General features: G+C 50.3%; 1 protein-coding gene across 1 annotated transcript in view; it reads left to right on the top strand.

Moving 5' to 3' along the window:
• Positions 1–25,925, top strand: part of LOC138566931 (phospholipid scramblase 3-like) — a 304,959-nt gene that overhangs the window by 259,606 nt on the left and 19,428 nt on the right. The window contains exons 4-6 of the mRNA XM_069644686.1: positions 14,938–15,119; positions 16,514–16,675; positions 18,895–19,023. Coding sequence (XP_069500787.1) covers positions 14,938–15,119; positions 16,514–16,675; positions 18,895–19,023 — 473 coding nt within the window. The remainder of the gene's footprint in view (positions 1–14,937; positions 15,120–16,513; positions 16,676–18,894; positions 19,024–25,925) is intronic.

Here is a 25,925-nt window from a genome sequence, read left to right as displayed (position 1 = left end):
GACATGCAGGTCAGGCACACAGACATGGCTACCATATATGTACCTGGCATCAGCACCCATCCCTCACCCCCACCCATGTCCAGGTACAGAGACTGGCATGCTCTCATGTTCAAAATCTGCATAGGGCTCCCCATGCGGCATTTCAACACATGCAACAACCATGTGCATCACACATCACTGGTCGCACATGCATTACCATGATGTCCCTGCACACATACATGCATACATGGCCTATGGCACACATACAGGCAAGTATCATAGAACCAGCACACCGCAACATGCCCTGTCTCACACAGTAATGCATGGACACTTACCGCTCAACTCTAGACGGGCCTCCCTCTCAAGGATCTGGGCGTGGAGCGCTGGGCGTACGCGTTCCAGGACCCTCATCTGGATGGAACTCATGCGGCCCCGGCCCCCCTCCACGAGGCGCCGGGCCTTCACAAGGGTCCTGGACCTCAAGTCCTCCCAGCGCTTCTTGATCTTCAGGACGTTGCGGGTTGCCACCCCCTCCGCGTTGATGGCAACCACACAGTCGGCCCAGATCCTCTGCCGTCCTTCCTTGCTGGCGCGGGACGATCCAAAGAGGGCATCATACTGCCCCAGGACATGCTCCACCAGGACACCAACTTCGGTGACAGTGAAGCTGGTGCCCCTCTGCCCCTCTGGCCTGGGGTTGCCACTGGTGCCAGATGTGGAAGTGCCCGACATGGCAACCCCAGAGGCAGGTGTGGGTGGGCAACTGGGTCCTGGGGCTGGGCTGTGGAGCGATGTAATCCCAGTCGGGAGTCTTCAGTTCCAGCAGGGGTGGACACAGCAACTGGACCCCTGCAGATGGCTGATGTGCAGGCACCAAATGGCAGGGCACGGTGGCAGCAGGCAGGCAGGCAGGCAGCAGCAGATGGCACGTGGGAGGCTGCTCGGGGCACTGGGGGGCAGTAACTCGGCCTTCTGGGCAGGAGCGTGGTCTTCCGTGTGTTTTCGCATGGCCAGCTTGATACGGAGTGATTTGGCACGTGAAAATCCTGCACGTCAGCGTGAAATCCGAGGAAAGGCCCTTAGCGCGTAAGCACGCATACGCGATTCTATTGGACCAGAGTCCCTCAGCACGTAAGCGCGTCTGTGACGTGACCCGCACGGGTGTTCCCCACTCAGCACGCGATGACGGGGCACACGTGGAGATACTGCACGTCAGAGTGTCATCGCGTGTAATTGGACAAAAGTGCGCGTACACGCGATTGGCCTATGTACGTGTATTTAATGGGTGCGCGGGCACTTACACACGCAAGTACGTCAGCGAACCTGTATCCCGTGGTGCGTGTGAATTTCCACACGCTATTGGACTGGGAACTGGATTCCAGGGGTGCGCGGGTCACACGCTGTATCCCGTGGTGCGTGTGAATTTCCACACGCTATTGGACTGGGAACTGGATTCCAGGGGTGCGCGGCTCACACGCTGTATCCCGTGGTGCGTGTGAATTTCCACACGCTATTGGACTGGGAACTGGATTCCAGGGGTGCGCGGGTCACACGCTCGCCTAGAACACGCGCAAAGCATAAATTTGCGGACTTTTACAATAACAAGCTCAGACGCCAGGATGAACATACCGTTCCTAGCAGCAGTGGCAGTGGGCTACCAAAGGAGGAGGAGGAGGATAGTCGGGGCCAGAATATTCACACCCAGAACCAGCCTTTTCGGGATGCCTGATGACCAGGTGTATGGGAGGTACAGGTTTCCACCACACATCATACTGGACCTGGTGAGTGAGTGGGAGGATGACCTCACATCACCCACCCTGTGCTCCCAAGCACTCAGCCCCCTGGAGAAGGTCCTCAATGTACTGCACTTCTTAGCCACTGGATCATTTCAGCGGACAAGTGCCATAGTGGGTGGGGTGTCACAGGCCACCCAGTCACGCTGCCTACACCAGGTCTTGAACATCATCACTGCACGCCCATCAGTCCGCAGGCACATATACCTGCCCAGAACACCTGCAGAAAGGCATGCTGCCGCCCTGGATTTTTACGCTGTGGCACGATTCCCCAAAGTGCTAGGTGCCATCGACTGCACCCATGTGGCTCTACGTCCCCCCAGGGCATCTGAGCACATCTATAGGAACCGCAAGCACTGGCATTCCATCAACGTGCAGGTAGCATGTAATGCCAAGGGAATCATCACCTCAGTATATGCCAACTATCCCGGCTCCACCCACGACAGCTTCATTTACCGAATGTCCACCCTAAGCCGGGACCTAGAAGCTGGGCGGCATGGCGATACATGGCTGCTTGGTGAGTATGTATGCCACTGCACATGCATGCATGTTGGATACTGAGCAAGGTCACAACCCCACCAATGATACCAATCACCACCTCCACAGGGGACAGTGCCTACCCTCTCAGCCCCCACATGATGACGCCAATTCGGAACCCCACCACGCCACCCCAGGTAAGATATAACACAGCCCACATTACAACCAGGGGCATAGTGGAGCGCACATTCGGAGTGCTAAAGTCACACTTTCGCTCCCTTGACCGTTCTGGCGGGCAGCTGTTATACGCTCCCCCAGTAGTGTGCAGGATCATAGTGGCAGCATGTGTCCTGCACAACGTTGCAACACGCCGGGGCCTGGCCGTGGACATGGTGGTGGCCCCACATCCCCAACCACATGCACAGCCGCTGCGCATGGGAGGGGAAAGGGCACGGGGGGAGGCAGCCCGTACACAGCTAGTGGCTAATTACTTCACATAGAAATCACACCCCTGTGGAGTGCACACTGCCCTGGCACATTCCATCTGACAATCAATGATGACTCAACCTGACACTGATCCTGAATGTCTGGAGAATGAACCGGGAATACCATGTCAGCCTGATATTGTTCACCTGGAAGTGTCACAATGTGTGCATCCCTACCCACACAGACACCACCAATGCAGTTTTGTGAAGTTACACATTGAAGCAGCTAAAATGAATACCCACTTGCAAAATGCAACAAGAGGACAGTGACATGTCAGCCAACCCAACCCCAGCACCGCCACACGACACACCGTGCCATGTCATGCTAATTGCAGGTAAGCAAAGTAATCCCCACAACATGACATCAGTCTCACTATGTACAGTGGCACTATTAGAAACCTGCAACACCTGAAATGCTCACAGCAATGCCGGACCAACAACATACTTGAGCACGTAGTACCATTAACATGACATCACAAATGTTACATATTAGTAGTCTCACCACCTGGAAATGCCTGCACTCCCACCACTACCAACTGTGCAGTGTTGTCGCCATGTAGAGTTGTAGGTGCACTGCTGCCAACATGGACCCCATCTCCAGACTAGAGGTCCTTGTGTGGACATGAGGAAGGGACCTGCAAATTGAGAGGTAGACACAGAAGAAGAGTTACACATCAATGCAACATGCAGTGTACAACACAACAGCAATATGTACTAGGAATGTATACACAGTATTGACTACAGACTGCCCACACAGCTCATGGGAGTCCAACGTCACTGTGTAATTCACTGTCACTTGGGCACACCCTTTGCAAGCCCATGGAAACGGGAAGCAGGAGGGGTGTGTGTGACTCAAACCCAAGCATCTGAACCAAATACATTACAAGCCTGCATGTGCCCAGCCACAATGCAGCGTATGCCCACAGGAACCACGGAAGCCAACAGATCGTCCCAAAAAAAATGGGAATAAAAGAAATCAAAATAAAAATAAAAATAAGAAACAATCAAAAATGGCCATTGATGGGCCCGGGGGGGTTGGGGAGGCCACCCAGGAGGTCCGAGGACAGGATGCACACCAGAACCCACCTGCGTGGATCCTGGGAAGATAAAACACCTCCATGGGCTCATGGCCCACACGGCTACCCTATTGTGGGAGTATCACTGCTGTCGCTATTATCACCCTGTGCAGCTGCATCCGGAGGTGGTTGCACTATGGGAGGCAGCCCACGCAAGGCCCGAGTCTGCTCCTCCATGGCTGCAAGCATGCAGGTGTGGTAGGTCTGGTTCTGGAGGATGAGTGTGCGGAGGTCCCCATGCAACAACTCACGGGATGCCCGGACCTCCGCCCTCGCTGCCTGCATCTCAGCTGAGAGCGTACGGGTGAGACGCTCCAACTGCTGTTCTGTCCTTTGGTGTGTTGAAGCCTCAAGCTCAACAAGAGTCGTCCTGAGGTGAAGGAGCTCCTGCCTCAGGGCTTCCCTGTGGCCCTGGGACTCAATGGAGATGGCCTCCTGCAGAGTCGCCAGTGCCGCCCGCCTGTCCCTGTTGGACCCCAACATGTCCTCGCTGTGTGACTGGCAGATGGAGTCGGTTGCCTGCTCTAGTCGCTCCATCAGCCTTTCTGGGGGGACAATGGAAGTGGCCACCCTATCCATGGCCTGAGCCATCATCTCGGATGATGCAGCCTGTTGGGTAGCCATACCGTAAATGGATTGCTCCCATGCGGTATTGCCGGGTGGCGTACGGCACCACACCTGTCTGGGGCAAGGCGAACTGCGCCTTGCTGTGCCGGCACTGCCTGAGGCTGCAGGACTGCATTCCCCCTCTGATCTGCTGGCCCAGGAACAGGATCAGATGTCGCGGAGTGTGACCCTGCATCCGTAACCACCGAAGGCGTAGCTGCCAACACTGACATCCCCATGGAGGGTACTGACCCTGGTGCAGGTGGGTGAGACAGAACAGAATCCCTCCCTGGAACACTCACCTGCGACGGCACGTAGGTCTCATCCGAATCAACACCTGAGTACAGCTCGGGGGAGGTGCAGCCAGAGACACCCCTTGAGAGCACGACCTGCAGCACTTGTGGGTTCTCCCCCACCACCACACCACGTCCCTCACTGGTGGTTGGTCGGCCCTGGGACACCTCCTGGGTCTGCACCATCTCCACAACCCCAGCAGTATCAGGTGCGTCTTCCCCTGCAAAGACATGAAAACAAAGAAATGGAAACAGGCATTAGCACCATGGCACACATTGAGGGCTGAGAAGCAAGAGAACCAGTACTTCATTGACACATGTCCCACATGACTAAAACCCTCCCATGCATGCACCCTCACTGCGTATGAAGTGCAGGCAAATGGCACACACTGATGACACCAAGATGGAAGATGAACACATTTTCTGCATGCTGCCTGGCAGTGGCATCACACATTGGCCTGTGATTGGCAGGTGAAACACACATGCCATCACACAGATGGCATGTACCATTGCTATTGAGTGAAGATGGAGAGGAGGGCAGCACCTATTCATTCAGTCCAGTTCCCGCATATAATTGCTTTTCTAATTCTAACAGGTCAGATTTTTCACCTGGAGCTGCCAGTCTGAAATGGTCAAATTGCACAGGGACATGTGTGTACAAATGATATCCAGGTAACAAAGTCACTCCACTTTACCTTACCCATGTCAGACATGTGACTAGTGGACAGCGACATGCCTAGTGAAAGTGGTGGAATGCAAACAAACTGACTGAATGAACAGTGAAAAAGAAGCAAATATGTTGTGTCAAGGTGACACTTCAAGGGCAACTGGCGTGCAGTTATGCTAGATGTCTACTGTTGGCAGAAGGGATACTGCTATGGCCAAATGCAGCTGTGCAGGAAGGATTGCATGAAGCACATGGCTGACCCATACGACTCAGGCGCACACACTCTCACCTGGCACCCGAACAGAAGCCCTCACACACACACCATGCACATGGATGACACACACATGCATGTGCACTCACCGGACAATGCCTCGTAATCAGCCAGATCTCCCACGCCTTGGATCTGTTCCTCCGTGACGTAGGTCCCAGCGACTGACTCATGTGGAGTGAGTTCCATGTCTACTACTGGAGACCAACCTCCAGTCACTAGAGTTGCGGCATGACTTGAGGCCAGCTTACTCTTTGCCCTGCGCTTTAGGTCATTCCAGCGCTTATAGCAATCATTGGCTGTGCGCCTCACGATTCCAAGGGCACTTACGATGTCCGCAACGGTCTGCCAGTGTGCCTGGCGTTGTGCAGGTGTGGTCTTGGATCCTGCAACAATGACCATCTCGTTGTCATGTCCGGACACATACTCGACAAGTGCATTCAGTTCGTCATCCGTGAAGCTGGGCTTCCTGGACGGGCCGGACTGTGTAGCCGTGTCTGGGGCATCAGCCTGTGCCGGACGAGCACTCTTCCTCTTCCGCTTGGAAGGTGGTGGTGATCCTGAGTGTCCTGCGCCGCTCTGGACACTAGGGGCAGGAGCCCTGGTGGACTCTGTATCAGGAGTGTGGGATTGCACACTCAGCATGGGAGTTGGTGCAGGCATTGGCTCTAGTGTGATGGTGTCAGGGGGAATGTCAGCAGCATGGACTAGGACCGACACTGTCCTGGCTGGGTGTGTGAGGGCTGGGGTGGATGGAGCCGCAGCTGCCCCTGCAGCCTCTCCGCCCTGCCTCCTTGGTGCAGCAGATGACCTTGCTGCCCCAGATCCACTTGGCATGATGGCATCAACGTGCACCAGCGCACGTGTCGTAGCCCTGCTGACCTGGAAGTCAGCCATGGAGTCAGCCAGGTCTGGTGCCACAATGGGCTGGTCCAACAAGGGCTGAGCATGGATGGTGTCAGCCACATCAGTCTCAATGGGAGGGGGGGAAGGGGGGGGATTGTGGGTGCCCGTGACTGGTCCTCCACACATGGGGGGACAGGCTCACCCTGCAAGTTACGACCACGTCCCCTACCGGATCCACCACGGCCACCACTTGTGGCTCTTCCACCTTTGCCACCCTTACGGAATCCTCGCCTCCCAGCCATGGCACTGATGTTAATGTGCGTATGGGAGTGGATGTAGACTATTGTCCTGGGCAATTGGGGGTCAAAGGGGTTGGGTACCAGATGGTAATTGTACCCTAGTGCTCTAGCAAGGCTGAATGTAACCCCTGGGGAAAGATGACGGGTCACGCAACGCACAGGAGGCCCAAAAAAGGGAGATGACGTGCACGCAACCCCTCCTAGACCACGTGTGCAGAAAGAAAAACCTGCACTACGCTCTGGCACCCAGTAACACAAGAATGAACGTATGCGTGTCACACGCAGCCTAGAATGACCTCTGAAGAGGTAGGCTACACACGGGGCAAGCACAGATGTTAGATACGTGCGTGACTCACCGTCTGCCTGGTAAACGAGCGTGTAAAAGGAGCACGTTTGGTTGGCAACACCCCCGCCAAAAGAAGATTTGTCCGCTGTCTGAGGAGACAGGACAACAGTAGAAGGGAACACTGTTTGAGGGAACAGGCCCAGGTAAACCAGTAAAAGAGAAAAAGCTGTCAGAGGTAACAGGGAATACGAATTTGAAACGCCGTGAAGTAAATCGCGTGTGAAACGACAAGAAGTACAGAATTCACCCACTCGCTCTCCACGAAAAGCACGTACAAGTAAAACGTGTTCTACATGTACCTTTTATACAGGCCCACACGTCCAGCGTCACTTACGCGGCGTGTACGCGCTAGGGCCAGGGCCATTTCCACCTATTCCATGCTTTGTCACTTCTGCGTGTAGGGCCATTTCCACCAATTACACGCTTTGTCACTTCTGCGTGTAGGGCCATTACCACCAATCACACGCTTTGTCACTTCTGCGTGTAGGGCCATTTCCACCAATCACACGCTTTGTCACTTCTGCGTGTAGGGCCATTTCCACCAATCACACGCAATTACACTCTGACGTGCAGTCTTTCCACGTGTGCTCCGTCATTACGTGCTGTGTGGGAAACACCTGTGCGGGTCACGTCACAGACGCGCTTACGCGCCGCTGACGTGCAGGATTTTCACGTGCAAAATCACTCCCTACCAAGCTGGCCACGCGTACGCACACGGAATACCACGCTCCTGCCCGGAAGGCTGAACTACTGCCCCCCAGAGCCCGAGCACGCTCCCACCTGCTGCTGCCTGACTGCCTGCTGCCCCTGCACTGATGGGGGGTGGGGGTGATAGGGGACATGAGTGGGGGCCTGGTGGAGGGTGACCCTGCACTGCTGGGGGGTGGGGGCGGTGGGAGACATGGGTGGGGGCCTGGTGGAGGCTGCCCCTGCACTGCTGGGGGGTGGAGGTGGTGGGAGACATGAGTGGGGGCCTGGTGGAGGGTGACCCTGCACTGCTGGGGTTTGGGGGTGGTGGGAGACATGAGTGGGGGCCTGGTGGAGGCTGCCCCTGGTGGCTGGGGGGTGGGGGTGGTGGGAGACATGAGTGGGGGCCTGGTGGAGGCTGCCCCTGGTGGCTGGGGGGTGGGGGTGGTGGGAGACATGGGTGGGGGCCTGGTGGAGGCTGCCCCTGCACTGCTGGGGGGTGGGGGTGGTGGGAGACATGAGTGGGGGCCTGGTGGAGGCTGCCCCTGGTGGCTGGGGGGTGGGGGTGGTGGGAGACATGAGTGGGGGCCTGGTGGAGGCTGCCCCTGGTGGCTGGGGTATGGGGGTGCAGGGAGACATGAGTGGGGGCCTGGTGGAGGCTGCCCCTGGTGGCTGGGGGGTGGGGGTGGTGGGTGACATGAGTGGGGGCCTGGTGGAGGGTGACCCTGCACTGCTGGGGTGTGGGGGTGGTGGGAGACATGAGTGGGGGCCTGGTGGAGGGTGACCCTGCACTGCTGGGGTGTGGGGGTGGTGGGAGACATGGGTGGGGGCCTGGTGGAGGCTGCCCCTGCACTGCTGGGGGGTGGGGGTGGTGGGAGACATGACTGGGGGCCTGGTGGAGGCTGCCCCTGGTGGCTGGGGGGTGGGGGTGGTGGGAGACATGAGTGGGGGCCTGGTGGAGGGTGACCCTGCACTGCTGGGGTGTGGGGGTGGTGGGAGACATGAGTGGGGGCCTGGTGGAGGGTGACCCTGCACTGCTGGGGTTTGGGGGTGGTGGGAGACATGAGTGGGGGCCTGGTGGAGGGTGCCCCTGGTGGCTGGGGGGTGGGGGTGGTGGGTGACATGAGTGGGGGCCTGGTGGAGGGTGACCCTGCACTGCTGGGGTGTGGGGGTGGTGGGTGACATGAGTGGGGGCCTGGTGGAGGGTGACCCTGCACTGCTGGGGGGTGGGGGTGGTGGGAGACATGAGTGGGGGCCTGGTGGAGGGTGCCCCTGGTGGCTGGGGGGTGGGGGTGGTGGGTGACATGAGTGGGGGCCTGGTGGAGGGTGACCCTGCACTGCTGGGGTTTGGGGGTGGTGGGAGACATGAGTGGGGGCCTGGTGGGGGCTGCCCCTGGTGACTGGGGGGGTGGGGGTGATAGGGGACATGAGTGGGGGCCTGGTGGGGGCTGCCCCTGCACTGCTGGGGGGTGGGGGTGGTGGGAGACATGGGTGGGGGCCTGGTGGAGGCTGCCCCTGCACTGCTGGGGGGTGGGGGTGGTGGGAGACATGAGTGGGGGCCTGGTGGAGGCTGCCCATGGTGGCTGGGGGGTGGGGGTGGTGGGAGACATGAGTGGGGGCCTGGTGGAGGCTGCCCCTGGTGGCTGGGGTATGGGGGTGCAGGGAGACATGAGTGGGGGCCTGGTGGAGGGTGCCCCTGGTGGCTGGGGGGTGGGGGTGGTGGGTGACATGAGTGGGGGCCTGGTGGAGGGTGACCCTGCACTGCTGGGGTGTGGGGGTGGTGGGAGACATGAGTGGGGGCCTGGTGGAGGGTGACCCTGCACTGCTGGGGTTTGGGGGTGGTGGGAGACATGAGTGGGGGCCTGGTGGAGGGTGCCCCTGGTGGCTGGGGGGTGGGGGTGGTGGGTGACATGAGTGGGGGTCTGGTGGAGGGTGACCCTGCACTGCTGGGGTGTGGGGGTGGTGGGTGACATGAGTGGGGGCCTGGTGGAGGGTGACCCTGCACTGCTGGGGTGTGGGGGTGGTGGGAGACATGAGTGGGGGCCTGGTGGAGGGTGACCCTGGTGGCTGGGGGGTGGGGGTGGTGGGAGACATGAGTGGGGGCCTGGTGGAGGGTGCCCCTGGTGGCTGGGGGGTGGGGGTGGTGGGTGACATGAGTGGGGGCCTGGTGGAGGGTGACCCTGCACTGCTGGGGTTTGGGGGTGGTGGGAGACATGAGTGGGGGCCTGGTGGGGGCTGCCCCTGGTGACTGGGGGGGTGGGGGTGATAGGGGACATGAGTGGGGGCCTGGTGGGGGCTGCCCCTGGTGACTGGGGGGGTGGGGGTGATAGGGGACATGAGTGGGGGCCTGGTGGGGGCTGCCCCTGCACTGCTGGGGGATGGGGATGGTGGGAGACATGGGTGGGGGCCTGGTGGAGGGTGACCCTGGTGGCTGGGGGGTGGGGGTGGTGGGAGACATGAGTGGGGGCCTGGTGGAGGCTGCCCCTGGTGGCTGGGGGGTGGGGGTGCAGGGGGACATGACCAGGTGTGCAGGGTAGTCCCCTGTTTTGTGGGCTGCCTGCAGGGGCCGTGGAGGGTGTACAGGGAACACCTGTGAGGACCCACCCAGCCTAATCGCGTGTGTAACTTCCCACGCACCCCTGTAATACACGTACCCAGCCAAATCGCGTGTGATAATTCCCGCGCACCCCTGTAATACACGTACCCAGCCAAATCGCGTGTGATAATTCCCGCGCACCCCTGTAATACACGTACCTGGCCAAATCGCGTGTGATAATTCCAGCGCACCCCTGTAATACACGTACCCAGCCAAATCGCGTGTAAAACTTCCCGTGTACCCCTGTAATACACCTACCCAGCCAAATCGCGTGTGATAATTCCAGCGTACCCCTGTAATACACGTGCCCTGGCTAATCGCGTGTAAAACTTCCCGCGTACCCCTGTAATACACGTACCCTGGCTAATCGCGTGTAAAACTTCCCGCGTACCCCTGATATGAACGTTACCCGCTTTGCGTTCCTTGTTTGGCAGCCCTGTAAACTGGTCCAGGGTTAGCACAGCCCTTTGCGATGATTTAGCGATTTTGATGGCTTTTCCTTGCGCGAGGGCGTTCTTGGGGGCGTTACTGGCGCTGCTGCAGGGTCGCTGCAATACTCTGCGCCACGGCTGGTTTGGGAGCCTAAAATCCATGAATACGCTGTGCGCGGAAATCGGTTTTAGCGCACGTGCCTGGCGCAGACAATCGCACGCGGACACTCTGCGCCAGCCGCTTGCGACACTTTTCTGCGAAATTCTATGAATTACCCTGTGAGTCTTTCTTAAAGTGTAACATTGGGTTTTGCTTTCCCTGGTCTTCCTCATACAGATTCTAAAAAGTCTTACGGTTTAGACCTACCTTTAAGTAGCTGGAGGCTCCATTAATAAATATTTAGGTCTTAGTCACCTTGATTAGCTGCTGCTCTTCTAAACTTGTAACCTTTGGTTGTGCTTCGCTGAATTGCTTTGGTGCTATTCTAAAATAGTTTTGTAAAGTTCTTACCATAGAAACTGTATTGTACACTGTCATGAACCGTTGGATACGTCCCTTTTGGACTTCCTGGTCCCTGACACATCGGGGCTTGCACTCTGCAATACTTCCAACATGGCCGTCAAACACAGAATGCTGTGTACCAGCTTCCGTGTCAGACGTAACACGTTCTATAAAGAGGCCACACCCCCGTGGCCCCGCCCGTCTCAAGGCTACCGCTTGCAGTGGCTAGACGTGTGCCGCCGTAGTTCGCCCTCGCTGACTTCATTGATTTCTGGCCCCCTATTTTTCCTTTCCTCATTCATTTCCTTCCTCTTTTATACACTTGTATCGCGGGCCTCAGTGTACCCGTCTTCGAGTACGCCCTTCTTCGCTTCCTGGATTTCCTGGACTTCTGAACGTTCCAGGACTTGCAACGCTGGAACCCTAAAACGCTCACACAGGGTTATACAAAACCTGAACCGTGCGCAAGAAGACTCCTTCAAGGAATTCCGGAAAACAACGTAGACAGGTGAGAAGGGGGGAAACCTGTGACATACACTTCTTAAAAGTATACTGGGTATAACTAGCTATTTCATAAAAGATAGCTATGTGCCAATAGGTCAATTACATACCTTGAAATGCATTGTGTCTTTCTTAAAGTATAATTGGGTTTTGCTTTCCCTGCCTTGCTTAGTGCATTCTAAAATAGATATTGAGTTTTCATACATATCATTGAGTAGCTTGATGCCCCTCCAGAAAGTATGAGTTGTTTTACTAGCTTTGAACTCAGTTCTAAAAGGTAATGTTGCAAGGTCTATAATTCTATTATTATATGATTTTATAACTGAGTGTTAGTGCATGACTGACAGGGTCAACTACCCTTGAAATACTGATGGTATTCTTAAAGTATATGCAACCTGATCTTATTCCCCACAAATAGTATATTACTATCCTGAATGTCTAACCTTAGGTTTGACTCACCTTGACTTGCTTCTGGCTCTTCTTTTTTTTTTTAAATTTTCTTTATTGATTTTACAACATGTTAAACTTCCATCAGCTCCCATACCTTACGTAGCCACTCTTGTGTTGTTGGGATGTTCAGCCCCTTACATAATTGGGCAATAAGGGTCATTGCTGCCAGTGTGAAAACCACCCTTGCCTTTTCCCTACCGCTACTTTCCCCCTCTGCCACTGGTTCTTTCATACCCAACACGACTTGCTGTGGGATTCTTCCAGACTCTTCCCCCAAATGCTTGGGTTTTTGCCTGCAGTACCTTCCTCCAGAACAGCTCAATCTTGGGGCATTCCCAACGAATATGTGCCACCGTACCCTCATCCCCGCACCCTCTCCAACATTCCTTGGGTACATCCGCATATATTCTGTGCGAGCAGGGGTGTTGTCCACTCATGCAAATCTTGTACCATGCCTCATTAAGTTGTGAGGCCTTTGCCACTTTGGGTATTCTTCTCCAAAGTCTTTCCCACTCTTCCCTATCACTTGCCTGCCCCGCAATCTGCTCCTAGCGGGGCATGTACGGCCAGCTCATCCGGGGAGATGCATCATCCAGTATTCTATATAGGTTTGAGATGAGGCCTTTTAATCCATCCTGGGACAATAAGAACCTTTCAAATGAGGTGACCTGCCGGGTGGCTGCCCCCTAATTTCTCTGTTCATTAGCCAATGCCTTATTTGAAAATACCTGTGTCTCTCCCCTTACTCCACCCCCAAACGCCCGTTTGCACTCAAAAAGGGAGCAAACCTTCCAATCCTGGAACATATCCCCAATCCTCCTTCAACCCCCTTCCCTCCAGTTCACAAAGGCTCCCCGCTCCATCCCGGGGTGATGTCTCTATTATAAAAAATCAGTGTAAATGGGGACGGGAAGGTCACGATACCCTGATTCTTTACCACTGTATGCCAGGTGTCCGCCAAGACTTTAGTTATGGTGCTCATATATGTGTTTCGGCCTGAGCTGCTTCGGCAACCATAGGATCTCCTTAAGTCATGTTGCGCAACTGATCTATCCATCTTAACCCATTGCTTCTCTTCGGGCCCAGAGAACCATTCCCTAATCACCCGCCGTTGTGCCGCTACGTAGTATTTTTGGAAGTTGGGGAGAGCTAGCCTACCCCTCTTGGGGGCCCTCAGAAGATGGCTGCTAATCCAAGGCCTTTTCCCTTCCCAAATGAATTCATTGGTCACCTTCCCTAGTTCTCTGAAGAAACCTAACGGTATGGCCAGTGGGATTGCCTGAAAAAGCTAAAGCAGCCGGGGGAGTGTGACCATTTTCACCGCTGCCATCCTTCCCAACCATGATACTCTTAAGATTCCTCCACTTTTGGAACTCCTCCTTTATTGCCTTTAGTATGGGCGGATAATAGGCCTTGTACCACCCCGACAGTGATGGTGTTATTTTAACCCCCAAGCATTTGATCCCCCCTGGACACCATATGAACGGTGACGCTGTCTTTAGCTCTGCTATATCCTCCTTCCCCACTGTTAAGTTAAGCAGTTCAGACTTTTTGAGATTGATCTTTAACCCTGAGACCTCCCTGAATCTTCCCAACTGGCCCCTACATGCCTCTATTGACTCCCTAGGCCTGGTGAGAGCCAGACGCTTGTCGTCGGCGAATGCTGCAACCTTGTGTTGCCTATCCCCAAAGGGAATTCCCTGGACCTTCTCTGCTTCCCGTAGTGATTAGAGTGGGCAATCCCTGTTTGGTTCCTCCTCCCAGGTGGATCGGGCATGACACCGAGCCGTTGACCAGTAGCCGCGTTACTGGGGTATTATAGTTGGCTTGCACCATTTTTAGAAAGTCCCCTCCCAGGTCCATTTTCTCCATTACCCTAAATGGAAAAGGCCACTCCACTCGGTCAAATGCCTTTTCCGCATCCAGAGCCAGCAGGACCGCTGGTGTGGCCGTTTTGTGTACGTTTTCTACTGGATGTGCCACCCTTATAATATTGTCCGCTGTCTGTCTACCCATAACAAATCTCGACTGATCCTGGTGGATCAAATATAGGCGGTAGCACTCTAATCTTTTTGGCTTCTGGCTCTTCTAAATAAGGTTATACCTTGGTTTGCATACCATAGGTATTGAGTTGGTTTTTATGATTGTGTTTATATGATGTGATAGCACTTTTACCCAAGAATTATTTTGGTCTACTTGTCTTTAAATAAACCCTTTATTTTTTACGATACATAGTGGTTCAGTGTTTCTTTGGACCGTATGTATGCTACAATTTCTTTGTACCAAGCTTCAGCCCTCTCTCCCTCCTAAGAGGAGCCTGGCTGCTCTGTCCATGCTACCACTTCCTCAGGTGGTACCGCCTTATACTAAGAGTGGAACATATGTACTGCCTCAGATGTATGGTTTTATGAAGCCCTTAGTTGGACTTTAGAATAACAATCCTAACAAGGATGAATAAAAGTATGATATTTTTGTTTGTGCTCGAGTCTTCAGTGCTAATCAACAAGACTCATCCTTGGCTGATGGTCGTGATGACGTTTACATGATGGGTTATTGTTATTTGCACCTCGGTCGATAATAGTGACCTGCATTACTTGGATGTTGCTGGATGGAATATTAATAATATTTGCTTCAGTTTCTAGTGGGCAGAGATGGGGCCGAAACTACGAAATGGTGAACAACTTGGGCCAGAGGATTTTTACTGGCAAGCAGGAGGTTGTATGCTGTGGTCCTCTTTACAACCTCCATATCTCTGACAACAACAGCAAAGAAGTGATGCAGCTCTTGCAGCCCTGCCAGTGCACCTGTTCACCTAATGTAAGCAACTACAAGACACATGGGCCTATAATGCTTGGGTGTTTGGGCGCAGAGGTAGCTACTGCTATGCAGCCCAGGCTAAGGAGGTCAGACAAGTTGGCACAAAGGGGGAAGGTAGCAGCGAACAGCATCGTAAAAGTTATGGCCTTAAGGCCTGAGGCTAATCCAATCGTTAATCCCTCCATACGCAAGGGTAAGACCGATCTTATGCAAAGAGATATAAGAACGATGGAAATGAGCTGCAAATATGGGTGCATTATCCAGTCTCATGCAGGGGGATTTTATACTTGTGGAAACTATCAGCACTACGCTAATAGTCGCATTGCGCTTGAACTGGTGGGGGGTGAGTCTCCTCTCAGCATCTCATACTTCTAGCTGACTGAAAGTGAATCATCTCATACCCTCAGCAATGTTCATATCAGCAATGCCTTTTAGGTTCTACTTTCTTAGGACTACCTTTTGATTGACTACATTTGATCAACCTGAATTACACCAGTGTTCTCTTGCTATTGCCTCCCTCCCTACCACACCCTTTCCCCACCTCCTTACTCACCTACCCCCATGCACACATATACACACATGCATATCTGTATGTTTATTTAGACAATTGGACCAAGTGCAATCGACCAAAAAGAAGATTATCAAAAGATCGTCCGTCAAACAACAGTATAGAGTCCTGACCCTTGTTACTGGGCGTCCATGGTACCTCCTGAATGTGCCCTATTAACTTCCTGCTTTTAGAATCACTCCCGTATTTCTGGTCTCTGCCCTGACTGGCAACAATCGGTGCCTGTCATCTTCATGCCCAAGCTATGACCTCATGGACTATTGTCCATATCCCGCCCAGAGTGGATATTAAGTAGTTAACAAGGGCACCAGATATAAAGGTATGTGGCACCTGAATACTGTGACAGCCCAGGCATGAAATGCCACAAGGATGCATGTAGCAGGGAGGGAGTCCTTAGAACATCTATTTAATATGACAGTACTGATGCCTTCCATTTATACCTTAACAAGGTTTTTTTTTCTGCTGACTGTACAAAGTTTCACTGGTAGAGAAAGCCTTTAGCCAGCTCAAGCCTTCTCCAGTTCTCCGTCTGATCAAATGAAAATGCTACATCAGCCCATACTCTAACACATCTGTAGAGCCATTTCCACTATTGACGTGTGTCCATCACAGTTTCTCCATGATGTAAACTCTGTTTTGCATGCTGATGTTTCATAAAAGTGCATTCCTGTCTGTTGGGTCTTAGCACAAGTAGTAGTGCTATGTCCAAAGAGAGCCCTGTGGCCTATAATCTGAACACTACATCCACTGCCTGCTCATGACCATGTACCAGGAACACAGTTACCATGTTAAGCTCTTGACTAGTCATACATTTCTGCCGTTGCAGCTCGAGATCCATTGTCCACCCGGCAACATCATTGGATACAGCATGTGGAATTGGAGCGCTTTTGTGACCAGCCTCTCTATTCAGAATGCGACCAAGCAAACCGTCCTGGTCGTTGTGGGCCCTGGCTTCCAAACCAACCTCTTTGGTGATGTGAACTTTGAGGTAAAGGTTTGGCAGGGCAGTGAATGAGGCAACGGGGGGAGAGTGGAAGGGGGATTGGAAGGAAGGGAGACTGCATAGACGGAAGGAAGAACTAATAAGGTTGGCTGGAGAAGAAAATGAATGAAACAAAAGAAATGGACCCCCCATATGTTCCACACATCCCATTTGAGTACGGTTACTCATGTTCCAAACTGGCTGTACATGTTAATGGCTCTAATGGTTTCTATCAGAAACCAGATGTAATTCAAAACCTCTGTAAATAGTGTGTGAGAAGAACATTGCAGTTTGTTGGTTTCATGTGCCAAGCCATCAAATGCTGTGTATTTTAAATGTTCCCTTTTCAAAATCAAGTGAAAGGAACGGGGGAATCAAATGGAATGGAAGGGGGGTGGCGGTTGGAAGGAAAAGGAAGGTCATAACAGCAGGAAAGATAGATGAAAAATAAATCAGATGGTGGAAAGGCCGGTAGGAGCAGGGGGGTATTAAGATAGTACTAATGGTAAGGTACAATGTAGGGCTAAAAGAGGTCATGTAAAAGGGAAAATGGAAGAAAAGAAGTTAGAGTTAGACAAGATGGGATTCAGGTTCATAAAGAAGGAAGCAATTGTGAAACTACGAACACAATGAGGATAAAGAAGGACAGATGGAGGAGGGCATTGGGTTATGGAAGGACAGACAATTAGAAGGTTAAAAATGGAATTGAAATACAATGAAAGGAGAAAGGGTGTTCAAAATCTAGAGGATGGAAGAGCTAAAACAGCAGGATGGTGAAATGAAATTAGGGGGAGAGATGAAAGAAAGAAAGAAACAAACAAAGGAAGAAAGAAAGATAAAGTGGCACATGGAAGTAATAGAAGTTCAGGGGTAGACAATGGAATAGGATAAAAAGAGAGGAAATCGGGAAGGAACAAGGGTGGGCTGAGAAAAATGTAAGTGGGGTTAATGCCAAGAGTGCGAATCATTGGCAGATATCACCTAGGCTTAACTGCTGTAAGAGAACATGCTGAAGCAGCAGAAAATATCTTTGATAGGATCTTGCTAGGAAAGTCAATCCTACTTTGAAAACTCAATGGCAAATGTCTTGGGGCATTTTTCAAACTTTGTTAGGAGAATAAGAATCCAAATTGTAGTGCGATTCACCGCAACAGCATCAATAAGATCGAAAATACTTTGACAAGAAAATATAACCGAATTAAGCAAGGTCCAAGAGATTGTTAAGGTTCAAATGCAAATAAGCTGAAAACTGGCATGCGCCAAGTTTTAGTGGTTCTCTGAAGGTGAGGTAGAAGGTCTCATTTCCACTTTAAGATCATGTCAGGTAACATCCTGCATTAAAAATAAAAGGAGCTTAATCAGGCTTTCACTATAAGATAGGGAGGGACTGCAGGTTATGGAGACAAACCCTTTGAGCGTTTCAGCCAAACACACAGTTGTGGATCTGTGCACAGCGTGTTAGAAGCTTATGAATGATACCTTGGACAATCTAAAAGGCAAACACTGTGGGTTAATTCACAAAGAAGTCACTACTATGGGTGACTCTCACTCAATCCTTGTTTACTAAAAATCGACGATTACTACGAGTAAGTGAGGTATAAGTCACAGATACCTAAAGTAACTTCTTTGTTAATAGAAAAGCCGTCACAAGTTTATAGCAAAGGTAAATCAGAGTAACCTCTTTTTGAATTGGCTAATCTGTGACAGTAATTGACATGAGTGAGAAAAGAGGTTTCACTGTAGTATACAGCATAACATAAAGATTAATCTCCCCTCCCAGTTTGAATAGACCTCATCAAGTGCTATACTGTAACATCAAGGCACATGCACAAAAGACTGCAAATACACTTTTCACTTCTGTATAGCACAATACCCTAATAAGGAGCTCCAACTCTCCTTTTAAACATGCTTTGTTTGCTGAATACCAACGACTCCTCAAGATGGTTCAAAGAATTCAGCTGTTTGAGGGCGATCTTCCTTCACATGATATAAAACACTGCTGCTTTTGTTTAGGTCTTGAGTCATTCATTTTGTGGTTTGTTATAGCGTCTTTGGCCATAATTATGGTCCCAAAGCACTCTTCGCTCTTGATCTTCCGTCTAGAGCTAAAAGACGCTGTGGTAGAGGTCCAACCCCCTCTGATTTGGCTCCCAGGTCAAGGCTGTTGTGAAAAGGGTGATGGCAATAATGACCTCCAGTAACTCTCCTCCCCTCTGTGCCCGCAGGTGAAGTCCAATGATGAAACCCAGACGGTGGGCATGATCCGCAGAGAAAGCGGGCACTTCACAGTCCAGTTCCCCCTTGACCTGGACGTGAACATCAAAGCAGTGCTCATTGGCTCCTGCTTCTTTTTGGTGAGTATTGGTGCCAGAGAAGGTTGGGCACCTTAGAGGAGAGACCAAACTAAAACATGATCTTGTGGGTAGGGCTTCATTTAGGGGGTATATATAACTGTTATATTGCTGAGGTTCTGGGCTTGACACTCTGCAAGAAAGCCAGTCTTTGGTGAAGTCTTGTACTGTCCAAACTCAACAGGTCTGTGTCCTGGTTCATGTGTACTCAGGTCGATGACCTAACTATTGGTGGTTATGTTACTTGTATCTGTTCTTATTCACGTTGTGTTATTCGTGAGGAAGAAAACAACTTGCTAAGAGCAGCAACACATTTTTAATATACCTTATTTTTTTTGTATGAAAAAGACATGCCACGACCATCAGTAGGGCTGGGGGAAGAATGTGCCTTTAGCAAATGGAGTATATCTGTGGGTAAGAGCTAGAGGGAATTCGGGGTGTCCAGGCAGTATCATACATAAGAAAGCAAATGAGGCTTTTTTTTTTTACTTTTTGCCATTGAACATATTACCAGTGAGACGTCACCCAGAGTATTGTCTAGTTGTTCTGATCTCATTTGGAGTGTTGGGTCCAGTTCTTTCTTTAAGATGTGTTTTCATTAACATTTATGGTTATAACATACATCAACACGCCCCAACCCCGAGCCCACTCCTCCCTCTCACACCTCCCTTCCCCCAGAACAGCTGCCCCTCCTCTAGCTTTGTCCTTAGATCAATTCTTGATATTCCGGGTGTCATCTTTAAAATAAGTCTAACAATTGTGTTCCTTGTGGACGCCAGTTCTCACGAAAATCGTTCGTAAGGAAGTCCAAAACCATGTCCCAATCTTCTTTAAAGTTTTTCTGTTCTCCTTGAACCACATAGGTTACCCATTCCAAAGAGACGTAATGCCAAATCTTAGCCAGCCATTCCTGTTCTGTGGGTATCCGTGATTGCTGACACATTCAATATCATATACGCCTTTCCCTGAGACTTCAATACTAAAACCTCCAAAACATCTCTCAACCCCAACATAGTCTCCCCGGTATCTTATTAATTTATAAAGCGTGCAACAGCCCTAAGGCATCGAGGCGCTGTTACAAGACAACATACTTAGTTACAGAATACATTTACACACATTTATATCAGAATTACATGAGTGAACGGGAGAGAGAGGAGGAAGCTGGCGGTGTTAGTTGAAAAGTGTCGTTTTTAACACTTTACAGAATGCTGGGAGGGACGTCTCAGCTCTGAGTGTGTTGGGAAGGGCATTCCAGAGTTTGGGTGCAATATGTGGGAACCCAATCCCACCCGCTTTGGCCCTGCGAATTCCACACCCAAATATTTCTTTCATTGCCACATTAATACATTTCCAGAATGGCTTTAGGACGAGGCCGTCCCACCATATGTGCCTCCATGTCCCAATTTCCTTGTAACCCCTCCAACATTTCCCGGACATTTTAGGGTCGAATTTCTGTAGCTTCGCGGGCATCAGACGCCACTGTACCATAACTTTAACCCACATTTCTCGAATTTGAAGTACTCTCCTGAGATTCGGTATCCTCTGCTAAACTTCTTGCCATTGCTCATCCAGTATAGGTTTAGTTAAGACTTTTTCCCATTGTTTCATATACCCCCAGTGCTGGTGTATAGTCAAAGAATCTGTAAGTAGTCTATAGAGTACTGTGACCATATGAAGGTCCCCTGAATTTGTAATTTAATATTTTTCAAAGGGGGTTAAAGCCCCTTAATTCCGCTTATTTCCCCTTGAGCCAATGTCTCAATTGTGAATATCTAAACCTTTGTATTTCAGGCAAGTCAAGTGCCTGTTTACATTGCTGAAATGTCTTAAACTCACCCATCTTCTGGCACCCCACCTCTTCTCAACATTTAAAAGCACCCCACTCTAACCCAGGCGTGAACTGTGGATTATGAAATAAGGGAGAAAAGGAGAGGGGAACGTTGTTAACCCCCCCCCCCCACCGTAATACCTTGTCCCATATGTCACCCATCAATGCCGTTATTTTGCTTTTGTACAAGGGGTCGATCAACCTTCGGACACCAGAGAACTTCTCCTAAGGGCCTACCGACCAATGCTTGATCCATCCGTACCCATATGTTTCCCTTATTTCCCCCAAACCAGTACCGTATAATCTGCAGTTGAGCCTCTTGATAATAGATTTTGAAATTTGGGGCCCCCATTCCTCCGCTCTCGACAGGTGCCGTCAATACCTTCCAAGTTACCCTTGGTCTTTTCCCATTCCATATGAAATTGCTAACAACCTTATTCAGTTTTTTGAAAAATGCCAGAGGGGCAGGCATGGAAATAACACCCTCGGGAGGACAACCATTTTAATTACAGTAGTCATACCTAACAATGAGATTAATAATAGATTACGCTCCTCCAACTACTTTTTAATGGAATCCAATAACATGGGTTGATTAGCCTAGTATATAGACTCCATGGATTCGGTTATTTTCACTCCCAGATATTTCAACCCGTTAAATGTCCTCTGATAATGATCCAAATCTGCAGCCCTTTCCGTGGAGAGAGTTCTACCTTGCATAATATGATTTCTGATTTGTGAGTATTGATCTTCAAACCTGCTACTTCTCCAAATTTATTAAGTTTTGTAGTCAATTCCGATGGTGAGTCAACCAAGTCTGTTGCCGTGACAAGTCAGTCATCAGCAAATGCCATCGCCTTATGTTCCATACCACTGAACAGTATCCCCCTAATGTTCTTCTCATTACGGATCTTTGATAAAAGCAGTTCCAAATATATTGCGTACAGTAGTGGGGACAAAGGGCATCCCTGTTTCGTGCCGCAAGATACTTTAATTCCCTATGAGATATACCCATTAATAGCCAATTGGAGTATCAGAGTCTGATCATTAGCCTGGGCCATGCACCTCCAGAGTACAGAACAAAAAGGACCACTCCACTCGATGAAACGCTTTCTCAGCATCTAGAGCTAATATCCCTGCCGCAATCCTGATTTGTTTACTTTCTCAAGCAAATGACTCACCCTTCGTATATATTATTAAAAGTTGGTCTTCCCTTAACAAAACACGATTGATTAGGGTGAATATGTTCATGTGTTCCATTCATAGTGCTAATATTTTTGTAAATTTTTGCGTCAATATTGATGAGCAGTGGGTCGGTATGACACACACTCTGTTTTATCTTTGTTAGGCTTAGGAAATAGCACCACGTTAGCCTCTTCCATAGATCGTGTAATACATCCTGTCTTGATGAAAGAATTAAAAAGGAAAGTTAATACCAGCGCTAGCAAATCTACGTAAGTTTGAAAGAATAGTGCTGAGAAACCATCCGGCCCAGGAGCCCTATTTATAGGAAGAGCCCTAATTGTTTTACGTACTTCCTCCATCGTAATCTCCCCTTCCAGTTCCTTCCTTTGCTCAGGATCAAGACTTTTCAAATGGCATTGCCTCAAGTATGTCTCTTGCTCTAATTCATCTGGTATAGCTGAAGCATATAACTTAGAATAATAGTCCGTAAATCTTTGTATTATATCTTCAGTTACGGTGCTATAAGTATCTGAACCTGTTTTAATACGGAGGATGGCCCTTGCTTCCTCCTTCTTTCACACTTGCTGTGCTAGCATCGAATCTGCCTTGTTTGCATTTAAATAATAGAGCTGCTTCAGAAATAATAAAGACTTCTCAGCCTGTTTAGTCCGTAACAAATCCAATTGTATGCTAATGTGTCTATATTCCCTCCGTAACATCACACCCCTATTTGATTCCATTGTGCTCATTACCCCCTTTTATTGTGATTCTAAATCCCTTTGCATTAACTTAAGTTGTCTTTCTCATTGGACCTTTATTGCAATTAGTTCGCCCCTCATCATCGTTTTAAAGGTACCCCACAACGTCTGTTCCTGCATTGCTGGTGTCTTATTGTTTGCGAAAAACCCCCCAGTTTTACCCCGGTCAGCGCTAATGACCGGGTCGCCCAACAAATGCGTTGGGAATTTCCAGCACCAAATGCCTAACCGGGGGAAATCCAATTGGATTTCTATTGGTAATGGAGCGTGATCTCATACATTAATTGGCCCCAATTCAATTTTACATACTCGCCCCAACAAAGTGGTTGATACCCATATATAATCTATCCAGGAAAAAGACTAGTGGACATGGGAATAAAATGTATATCCTTTAGTCCCCTTCTGGAATTCTTTCCAAGAGTCAACCATAGCTAGTCGAGTCATACTTGCACCGAGTTGTAGCGGTGGGCCCTTATGAGAGACATCTGCTGTTGTACTCTTATGCACCTTTGGATCCCATGCTAGATTAAAATCTCCTATTATAATTTTGCCTATTGCACATTTTTCTAATTTACTCAGTACCACCTGGAGGAATTCATCCTGTTCCACATTAGGGGCGTATAGTGTGACTATAGTAAGTCTTAAAGTCCCCAACTGAATATGAGTGAAAATATATATACCCTTTTTGACAACTTCGTTCACAACTATCTGGAGTCGCTTCATTCCCTTCAACGCTAGGAGGACCCCTCCCATCTTCCCCTTGTTGTTCGATTGTAATATATGGGGATAGCCCTTGATCCTTATTTTGTGGCTATATTTCTTGGCTATATGTCTCCTCAAAGGCCACCATGCCTAGTTTACCCGCGTAACCGTTCCCTACTTTACATCTTTTAACCGCAGAGTTCAAACCCCTAACATTCAATGACAACAGATGAAGCCCGCTTTTACCCTCCATGTACATTTTGACACAAAATGTTTCCACCTGGTGGCTGCCCCCCAACTAACCCCTGCTCCTCCCCTTCCTCCTCCCCAACCCCTACCGGTCAGACTCAACCCAACTCTCCCCTTCCCATGCTATGAAACATGGAGGTTGAATCGCATTACTGGCCAGGTAATAACTTGTGTGAATCTACTAGGCCAATAGAACCCATCCCCCATTCCAAGTGCCACCACGGTGCCCCTAGAACAATAGTCCACCACCCAGATGTATGTGCTCATCTTCGTTCAACCTTCTACCCACCAATCCCCCAATCCCTGCCCTCTCAGAGCCCAGGGAACCATGTACCTATTAATCTTCGTACACAAGTCATGCTGTTGCTTGTCCCTCAGGTCCACTTGAAAGCTTTTTTCTCGACTGTGGCCTTCGTACTCTTCTCCATTCCCCATGTTTCTTTATTGTTGTCTTGTCGCTCACTCCCCTCCTCCTCCAATTTCAAAACCCTAAGACCTGTTGCCGTCCCTCCCATGTGAACAACAAGGAAATGTCCATCTATATTTTACTTGAGCCTACGATAGGGCTCTGACCACTGGACCCATCTATTTCCTTTTTACCAGCGTAGCCTGCGCTATGTCTTGATACAGTTGAATTTCCACACCATTCACTTTAACAGGGCTAGCCTTTCTAGCCACCTGTAGAATCATCTTTTTGTCCATACCAATAGCAGTAACAACATCCCGAGGTCTGGCACCTGATTCCCCTCTTCTTGGACCTATTCGATGAATGTGCTTGAGGGGCACCTCTTCCCCCGCCTCTAGTTCAAGCAGGTCATCAAAAACCTGTTGTATAGTGTCCTTTAGATCGCAAACCGCTACGCTCTCGGGAAGCCCTTTGATTCTAATATTAGATCTCCTCGAACGATTTTTGAGCAGTTCAGTCTGAATCTCCAAATTATGCATGGCTGTTACAAGTTGTTTAGTCAGGGTATCAATCCTGCGGGTATCTTCTACCAGTTCCTGTAAGACATTTTCCACAGAGTCCAATCTTTCCCCTAATTCTATTATTTTGCCTTCACTTCCTGGAGGGATTGAGCCAGTTCAGTTGTAATTTAAATCAGCTGGGACTGTATGGTCTCTGTCATGTGATCACTGAAGTCCTTAAAACATTGTTGAAACACTTCTTTAGTAATCATTTGTACCATAGACCGGCCTGGGGGCCATGCCGTATCTTCCTGGACCTGGTTGGTCTGTTCTTCAGCTAATTCCACTTCCCTTTTTTTGCAGCACACCATCTTGATGCTTTTTTGCCCCTCTTGGGGTAGGCGCCCCCTCTTTAGTGTCCTTCAGCCTGTTGTTTGACGTCTTGAAAAGGTTTATGCAGTGCCTTCTTATCGCTGCTACAGTCTCAACTGTCCAACCAGAAGGCTCACCTTAATCCTGTAATTTGCTGTTCTTAGAGGTCCTTCCACTTCCAAGGAATCCACACCTTGTGTCCTTCCTTTGTGGCTCTCAGGCACTACTTCCAAAGAAATCCTTGGTGGGCGCACTATTCCTGTTCCCTACCACCACACTCACCTCAGCGTGAGTCCTCTTTCTGCCTGATTCAATCGATTCCAAATTCCACAGTGGTGGAAACATTTAATGCCCTGCTACACTGTTAGCCGACCAAAATATCCAGAAATTCCATCTGACCCCAGTGAAGTTCCAAGCCCATCCTCAGCGGTCCATAACCGGTCTTGATTTCAAAATGACGAAAGGGGGGTGGGGGCTTCATGTAGTTTCCTACTTATCCCTCACCATCCTGCAGGATCGGTCTCCATCCTTAGTTCCAGGGGCCCACGCCTCCCTTGGGTTTCCACAACAATGTACCCGCTCCCCCTAGGGTGTGGAGTGTTCAATTTGCATAGTTTCTGCGGCACCGGATGGGAGCCTTCCCCTCACAGTGTTAGCATGTCGGCAGCCATCTTGGAATTCTTTGTGTCCACTTTGTGAGTTCTCATTTGGAGTATTGTGTCCACTCGTGAGGCCTCATTTGGAGTATTGTGTCCAGTTTTGGTGACTATGCCTGGAACATCAGCACAAGTTCAGGAGGCCTTGTCCTCAGAAGAATAAAGTTTGATTAGAGACCTTGCAGAGTCTGGCAAACGTAATCATAGATGGTTTCTGGCACCTATAAGGGGAAGCTCTGGAACCTAAACCAT

This window comes from Ambystoma mexicanum, chromosome 1p (genome assembly GCF_040938575.1).
Source record: "Ambystoma mexicanum isolate Mex_15411 chromosome 1p, UKY_AmexF1_1, whole genome shotgun sequence".
NCBI classification, from domain to species: Eukaryota; Metazoa; Chordata; class Amphibia; order Caudata; family Ambystomatidae; genus Ambystoma; species Ambystoma mexicanum.
The sequence above is the reverse complement of the archived record's forward strand: the minus strand, read 5'-3'. Positions and strand labels throughout refer to the sequence as shown.